The 8,926-nt window shown below is 50.7% G+C and overlaps 1 protein-coding gene across 1 annotated transcript; it reads left to right on the forward strand.

Moving 5' to 3' along the window:
* The first annotated feature begins 4,017 nt into the window (after positions 1-4,017).
* Positions 4,018-6,541, forward strand: LOC123088209 (subtilisin-like protease 4). Its single transcript, XM_044510401.1, has one exon. The coding sequence runs from the start codon at positions 4,108-4,110 to the stop codon at positions 6,319-6,321; it is 2,214 nt and encodes a 737-aa protein (XP_044366336.1). The 5' UTR covers positions 4,018-4,107; the 3' UTR covers positions 6,322-6,541.
* The last annotated feature ends 2,385 nt before the right edge of the window (positions 6,542-8,926 follow it).

Below are 8,926 nucleotides of genomic sequence, written 5' to 3' on the forward strand. Positions count from 1 at the left end.
CTGAAATGATGTTTCTTTTTTATAATCACCGGGGCTCATTGAACTGAACTGAAGCCCGAGGCTCAGTGATATTGGCTTTATGTTGTTGTTGCTTTAACTCGAAAGAACTTTAGACCCAATTCTTAATAATCCCCTAATATGAATAGTCAAGGTACTAATCAAAATTTGCTGCCCTATTGGCATACAACCAATGGTTCGCAGGCTTTCCCCTGGTATCAATCTTTGCTTCACTCCCAGGAATAGAATTGGCTGCCATTTTGTTTTGACTTCCTCATCCTTGACTCGTTTTGTACGTCTAACCTGCCTGCCGTGGTAACAAACTATGTGTTCTATCCTGATCAGCTAAATTGGAGTCCAATTGGGATGAGTGAAGGCAATTTAACTCTAATATGCCAGAGTGTGATTGGTGATGCTCTTACCTATCCTTAATTAGTGCATAATATACAATTTCTTTGTTAGCAATTGGATAGGTTTTTAAATAGTTGTCGATAGAAACACCACATATGCATACTTCAAAAAGGAATAGTTTCCTAAAAAACAAATAGAAAATATATTACTTTTTTACTTGGCGCGATGTCCACGTAATTGCCAGGGTCGTTAGTGGCAGACTTTTTTAAACTAAAATAACACCTAAAGGTTGTTCGGATGAACTATATGTTCTTTTTTCTTTTCTTATTATTTGGACAAAATAAAATTCATGGCATTTTAGTTTGCAATCTTGATCTTTTGCAGCTATATTGAACATTCTAGACATAGAAAGGATATACTTGGCTTATATCTTTTCTTCTCCTAAGACATTTTGGTCATCTCTTGACATCCATAACTCATCGTAGATGGTTCAAAAATTTATCATTCTATTTTTGTTCCCTTTAAGTTATGTCTTTGTTTGCATTACTTTGTAATGCAATCAGTGAGCTTAGCATTATCATTGCCTCTTGACAATAAATCATGCATGCCAAGTGTGCGACATGCAATTGGGCCCCATTCTTGTCGACACCGTCCCCTCCGAGAAAACAAAGGTCCCCACCTAGTTGCGACCAAGTTAGAAAACATCTAGTTGCGTTCCCATTGTGGAACATGCAAAAAACTGGCGCCTCTCCCCGTATAACAAAAATGGAAAAATGGAAGTCGAGTTGCAACCAAGTTATAACACAATGCAGTTGCAACCATGCTCGAAAAAGACATGCAGTTGCATGCCTAGTGTGGGGCATGCAACTGGGCCCGTCTCTCTCGACATCGCCCCATTTGACAAAACAAAGGTCCCTCCCTTAGTTGCGACCAAGTTAGAAAGAGATGCAGTTGTGTGCCTAGTGTGGGACATGCAAACTGGTGTCTCTCCCCATACAAACAAAAAATGGAAGTCTAGTTGCAACCAAGTTATAACACATGTAGTTGCGACCATGCTTGAAGACATGCGGTTGCGTGCCTAGTGTGGGCATGCAACTGGGCCCCTCTCTCTCTCGACGTTGCCCCATCCGACAAAGCAAACCCCCCCCCCTGAGTTGTGACCAAGTTAGGAGACATGTAGTTGCGTGCCTAGTGTGGGACATGCAACTAGGCCCCATGTCTCTCGATGTCGCCCCCTCCGACAAAATAAAGCCCCCCTAGTTGTGACCAAAAAAGCTAGAAGACATGCAGTTGCGTCCCTAGTATGGGACATGCAACTGGGCCACATGTCTCTCGACGCCACCCCTTCGACAAAACAAAGGCCCCCTAGTTGTGACCAAACTAGAAGACATCCAGTTGCGTGCCTAGTGTGGGATATGCAATTGGGCCCCATGTCTCTCGACGCCGCCCCCTCTGACAATACGAAGGTGCCCCCCTAGTTGTGACCAAAATCTAGAAGACATCCAATTGCGTGCCTATTGTGGGACATGCAACTGGGCCCCATGTCTCTCGATGTCGCCCCCTTCGATAAAACAAAGGATGCCCCCTAGTTACGACCAAAAAGCTAGAAGACATGCAGTTGCGTCTCTAGTGTGGGACATGCAACTTGGTCCCGTGTCTCTCGTTGCCGCCCCCTCCGACAAAACAAATGGTGCCCCCTAGTTGTGACCAAAAAAGATAGAATACATGCAGTTGCGTCCCTAGTGTGGGACATGCAAATGGGCCCCATGTCTCTCGACGCCGGCCCCTCCGACAAAACAATGCCCCCCCCAAAATTGCGTCCATGCTCGAAGACATCAAGTTGCGTGCCCATTGCGGGGACATGCAAAAAAAACGGTACCGCTTCCCGTACAAAAAAATGGAAGTCGAGTTGCAACCAAGTTATAAAGACATGCAATTGCATGCCTAGTGTGGGGCATGCAACTGGGGCCCCTCTCTTGATGCCACGCCCTTCAACAAAACAACCCCCCCCCCCCAAGTTGTGACCAAGTTACAAGACATGTAGTTGTGTGCCTAGTGTGGGACATGCAAACTGGTGTCTCTCCTCGTACAAACAAAAAATGAAAGTCGAGTTGCAACCAGTTATAATACATGCAGTTGCGGCCATTCTCGGAGACATGTAGTTGCATCCCCTGCTGTTTGGCGTGCAACTGGGACCCTCTCTCTTGACGCTGCCTCATCTGACAAAACAAAAGGTCAATCCTGAGTTGCGTGCCTAGTGGCAAGCGTGCAACCATTCCTTTCTCCCGACAAGGAAACACAGAGTTGAATCGGGGACAACACTTACAGTTGCATGCATAGTGGTATACATGCAACTACCCCTTCCCCGACAAAAAACACCACATAGTTGCAGTCACGTTGAAGATATCCAATTTGCGGTAGGGGGTGATATTTGCAGTTGCATGGCTCATGGCATGCATGCAAGTGCCCAGCCCGACAAAACACCACAAAATTTCAGTCGGAACACGACACCTGGAGTTGTGTGCCTAGTGACAGACAAACAATTTTGCACTCCCAACAAAATTCCACATAGTTGCAGTTGCATTGAAGGCATACATTTACGTCGGGGTGCGACACTTGCATATGTGCCTAGCGATAAACATGCAGCTGCCCCCTCCCCTGACAAAGAACAATTGATTTACAGTCGATAAAGTCAGGGAGATTGTGCAACCAGAAGACAATGATGTAAATTTTCAAAAATAAAACTTGTTGCTCAATAAAAAATTAAAAAGAAGGTAACTAGAATCGTGCCAAAAAGGTTTGAGAACAATGATAAAAAAGGGGGAAAAGCAAGAGAAAGGGTGAAAATATAAAATGTAAAAAGAAATTCAAACATGACAAGGAAAATGGACGAAAGAATCATTTAAAACACTTACAAGTAAATAAAAAACTAAAAAAGATACAAAATAGCTGCCCTCGGTAGCTCTCAGCTGCTTCCCCACCCCTCTTCGGACGATCTGTTTCCCCTGTTGAAAAGTTAAGCGCAAAACTAGACAAAAAATAAACCTCTCAAGCCGAGCCCATAGCGCATATTTGGCCACACGAGAGAAAAGAAACAATAAAAGAAAAAGAAATCGGCCCATCGCGCACCTAAGCAATCTATTTTAATATAAGACAGACATAGCTGCATGGATCTTGAAGCAACAACGATCTAACGGCGAGGGAGTCGACTGAGTTTTAACAGTCCCGTATGAATCTAAGCAGAGAAAAAAATAGTAGAAAAAAAATAAAAAAGTCGAGGCCTATGAAATAAAGTGCTTGGTACTACTACTAACTAAGAACAAAAAAACATACACAAGTCACTTCACTCTATCTGTTTGTTCCCTTCCTGTACGAAAACATCAAAAATAAAAAATAAAACGGACCTAAACCTTGTAAAACAACTGGCTAAATAAAGCTGAACACACGGAAAAAAGGACCCCCGCCCAGCCCACCATCTCAAGCCTGACCCGACCAAAAAAGCAAAGACAAAAAAACAGGCCCAGCCAGTTCGTTCCTTATGTGTGCTGATTTACAGGAAACAACAGGGCTGCATGGATCCTAAAGCAACACAAAGATCTAAGGGTCAACAAATCGACTTAGACTTCACTAAAAATCAGTCGACTGATTTTTAGCAGAGCCGTAATAATAATCACCGGGGAGGCCCGGCTATAAAAGGTCGGTCGACCACCCGCACAGGAGCTCATCACACACAAACCAGAGCATCCCAAGCCATTCACCATGCCCATCATCGCCTACGTGCTACTACCCTTCTTCTCCTTGCTCTGTAGTTCGGCTTTGCCTCTGCCCCTTCACCCGGCGCAGCCCACATCCCAGCCCCAGCATGTGTACATCGTCCACACCATCGGTGTGCAGCCCTACCACACCCTGCTCCCAGTCGCAGCTAGCAACAGAGTGATCCACGAGTACTCCACTGTCCTGACCGGCTTCGCCTGCCGGATGACCGCCGAGGAGGCCCGCCACATGTCCGGCCTCCCCGGCGTCAGAGCCGTCTACCAGAGCAGGGTCTTGCACACGCAGACCACAAGGTCCCCTGCCTTCCTCGGCCTCCAGGAGGAGTCCGGCGCCTGGCCGGAGTCGGACTTCGGCGACGGCGTGATAATCGGCCTGGTGGACACCGGCATCACGCCAGCCCACCCCAGCTTCCACGACGCCGGCCTGGGCCCCGTCCGCTCGTCCTGGAAGGGGAGGTGCGTGCAAGGCCACGGCTTCGACGACAGCTCCTGCAACAACAAGCTCGTCGGCGCCAGAGCCTTCCTCGACGAGCTGGTCGACGGCGAGCGCGACTTCACGCCCGTCGATCGGGACGGCCACGGCACCCACGTCGCCGCCACGGCCGCTGGCTCACCGGTGCCTGGCGCAAACCTCCTGAACTTTTCGCGAGGCGACGCGACGGGCACCGCGCCGAAAGCCAAGATCGCCATTTATAAGGTCTGCTACCGCTCTCCCGGGGGCTGCCCGGACTGGGCCATCGTGGCGGCCGTCGACGCCGCGGTGAGCGACGGCGTGGATATCATCTCCATGTCGCTCGGCGCAGGCCCGACGCCCTTCTACGACGACGTGGTGGCGGTCGCCACGTTCGGCGCGGTCCGGGCGGGCGTGTTCGTGGTCCTCGCGGGCGGTAACGCCGGGCCGAACGCGTCCACGGTGTCCAACGCCGCGCCGTGGATGACCACCGTGGGCGCGGCCACCCTGGACCGCGTCTTCCCGGCGACGCTCAAGCTGGGCAACAGGGTTGAGCTCACCGGACAGTCCCTTTACAACATCAAATCGCAAGGCACGACGGCAATCGGGCTCATCGGAAGCACCTGCGACACCGACGATCTGACGCCCGACCGGGTCATGGGCAAGGTGGTGGTGTGCTCGGGCATGGCAGGAGCCTATACCGGCAGGTATGTCCAGCGAGCCGGGGGCGCTGGCATGGTCAGCACGGAGGCCATCGAGCGATGGGGAGAGGCGGTGATGGCGGAGCCGTTCGGCCTGCCCGGGCTCAAGCTCAGCTACACGGCCGGGAAGACGCTGGAGAGCTACATCTCGTCCACAGCCTACCCCGTCGCCTCCTTCATCTTCAGGTGCGACACGGTGACCGGGTCCGGCGCGAGCCGTGCACCGTTGGTGGCCGGGTTCTCCTCCCGCGGCCCCAGCCAATTCAACCCAGAGATCATCAAGCCGGACGTCATCGCGCCCGGCGTCAATATCCTGGCGGCGTGGAACCAGAAGCCGGAGGGGGGAACGGAGGAGGACTACTACCTTAACATTATCTCGGGCACGTCGATGGCGTGCCCGCACGTCGTCGGCGTGGCGGCGCTTATCAAGAAGCAGCACGGTGATTGGACGCCGGCCATGATCCGCTCGTCTTTGATGACCACTGCGACGATGCTGGACAACCGGAAGCTGCCCATCGTGGACAGCGGCAACGACGTCGAGGCGACGCCCCTGGTGGCCGGTGCAGGGATGGTCGTCCCGACGCTCGCCATGGACCCGGGCCTGGTGTACGACGCCGGCGCTCAGGACTACATCGACTTTCTCTGCAGCGTCGGCTACACGGCGGCGCAAATCCGGCGTTTCGAGCCCGGGTTTGTCAAGTGCACCAGCACGGCGGCGACTCCGGGAGGCGCGGCCAACCTTAACTACCCGTCGATGGTGGTCATGTTCGACGGTGGCGTTGTCATGCGCAGGGTCCGTAGGACGCTGACGGCGGTGTCGCAGCAGGAGGAACTCTACGAGGTGACCGTGACCGCGCCAGACGGGGTCGCGGTCACCGTCACGCCCAGGCAGCTCCACTTCAGCCAGTACATGGAGAAGAAGACGTACATCCTGGACTTCAAGCTCAATACTGAGGCGGTGAAGCCGGCGGGGACATGGGAGTTCGCCGAGATCGCGTGGAAGAGCAAGCACCACCACGTCCGGAGCCCGGTGGCGTTCGGCTACTGAGCTCTGCATTCTTCTTCCACTTCGTCATCTGTTTCTGTTTCTGTTTATTCTTCCACTTCATCATCCTTCATTCCATGTGTTTTGCCATCCTTTTGTCAGCCAAGAAAGAAGTTGGAAAGCTTTTCCACTAGTGGAAAATTAAACTGAATGTTGTGAATTTTCTCATTCATCTGTCCGTTGATGTCATTAATGTTTCAGTATCATCTTCCAATTAGTGTTTCGGTTTCGCTTCCACTTCCCAGAGTCTATAAGAGAGGTCCCTCCTCTTCTGTAGAAATATGCCACTTTGTCTCTCCTACGTGATTGCCTTCCCGTTCCAAGCGTTACGCCGTTTAATGATACATCTCCAATGTACCTAATTTTTTTTATTGTTTCATATTATTATAATATAATATTTGAATAATTTTTATAGTAATTTTTATTATTTTTGGACTAACCTATTAATTCCATGCCGAGAGCCAGTTGATGCTTTTGCATGTTTTTGATTTTTTTTTCAGAAAATCTATATTTACGAAGCACAAAAAAACCGGGGATTTTGTATGATTATTTCTATAATGAGAGGATCCCAGAAAGTGTCGGCACTATAGGAATTAGGAAATTTGCCTGTCTGTGATGCTCTTTGTTGTTGGCTTTTCATCGGGGCAGACAACAAAGACCTAATCTTCCCGTCAGTTGTTGGCCGCAAAGAACAACTGACGGCAAAGAGGTGCATCAGCTGACGGCAAAGAGGCGCATCAGTTGATGGCAAAGAACCACTAACGGCAATAGGAGGGCCACGTCGTCAACTCACACGAAAATGAAATGGTGAGGGGGGGGGTGCCTTTAGCCAGAAGCTAACTGTCGGCAAACAAGGGGGCTCTGCCGTCTGCATCCAGCCAACTGATGGCAAAGAGGAAACTACCCCTCTCCCTTTACCCGTCCACGATCAAAGCATTTGGAAAAATAACCCTTATCCACCAGCCTCGAGCGCCATCGGATTTCGATCCGCCGGCCCATCCTCCACTGCACACCCATTGTACCCCCGTCGTGCCAACACCCGCCCGTCCTCCGCCGATCCCGGAGTGGCTGGGGACGGGGACGAAGCTGCCACTCCTGGCCCTCTTGCCCGCTCCGGACCACAGCCACCATTAGGCTTGTTGCGTTGTTGCTCGCCTTCAGCCCCATCGAACGTGTAACACCCTCGATTCAATCGTACACTAATCATACACGACAATGTGTATGATCAAGATCAAGGACTCACGGGAAGATATCACAACACAACTCTAGACACAAATTAAAATAATACAAGATTTATATTACAAGCCAGGGGCCTCGAGGGCTCGAATACGTAAGCTCGTGAAGACAAGAGTCAGCGGAAGCAACAATATCTGAGTACAGACATAAGTTAGACAAGTTTGCCTTAAGAAGGCTAGCACAAAAGCAACATCGATCGAAAAGGCAAGGCCTCCTGCCTGGGAGCCTCCTAACTACTCCTGGTCGTCGGCGGTCTTCACGTAGTAGTAGGCACCCTCGTGGTAGTAGTAGTCATCGTCGAAGGTGGCGTCTGGCTCCTGGACTCCACCATCTAGTTGCAACAACCAGAAAGAAAAAGAAAGGGGGAAAAGGGGGAGCAAAGCAACCGTGAGTACTCATCCAAAGTACTCGCAAGCAAGGATCTACACTACATATGCAACATTATCAAAGGAAGGTTGTATATGTGGACTGGGCTGCAGAAATGCCAGAATAAAGAGAAGGCCTAGTCCTATCGAAGACTAGCGTCTTCTGGAAACCACCATCTTGCAGCAAACAGGAGGGAGTAGAGTAGCATAAAGTAAAGTAGTAGTGGTGTTATCAACCTCGGCCAGAGATCCTTTCTCGACTCCCTGCGAGAAAGCAATCCAAGAGCCATACTATCCATTTCTCATCACAATCCAATTCTCATCACAAGTATCCAGTTCTAGTTGTATCGATCGGGATACAACTCCAAGTGTCCGTTACCGTAGGACATGCTATCGATAGATGTTTTCTTCCCTGCAGGGGTGCACCAACTTACTCACCACGCTCGATTAACTCCGGTCGGACACACTTTCCTGGGTCATGCCCGGCCTCGGCCAAGCATGCCGGACTAAACCTATGCCCCCAGGGGTCATGGGCCATCGCCCCGGGAACTCCTGCATGTTGCGTACGCGGCCGGTGAGCAGACCTACCTACCTCCTTCAAAAAGGCAGGTGCTTACAAAGTCCAACCCGGCGCGCGCCGCTCAGTCACTGACGTCTATTAAGCTTCGGCTGATGTATACGACGCAGAACGCCCATACTATGCCCACGTGATGGTTAGTGCTATCAGGCCAGAGGCCCCTCGAATCAAATATCCAAATCATAGTGGATTAGTAGCGCGCGGTAACAAGAAGAGACTCACGAAAGATGTGACCCCGTTGACCCGTCTCGAGGACTTGCGGCAAGGGCTAAGAATGCCCGGCCACGCCTCGTAATTATCTCACGGGCACCTTCCAGGTCAACCCGACTCCACATCACTCGCAATTATGCTCGCGTGGGTACCCCTCAGGGTCGACCCGTCTTTAATAACATGGTTCAGTGTAAAGTCATAGTAATCATAGTAACTGTGT

The sequence above is a fragment of the Triticum aestivum genome, chromosome 4A (assembly GCF_018294505.1).
Source record: "Triticum aestivum cultivar Chinese Spring chromosome 4A, IWGSC CS RefSeq v2.1, whole genome shotgun sequence".
Classification (NCBI taxonomy): domain Eukaryota; kingdom Viridiplantae; phylum Streptophyta; class Magnoliopsida; order Poales; family Poaceae; genus Triticum; species Triticum aestivum.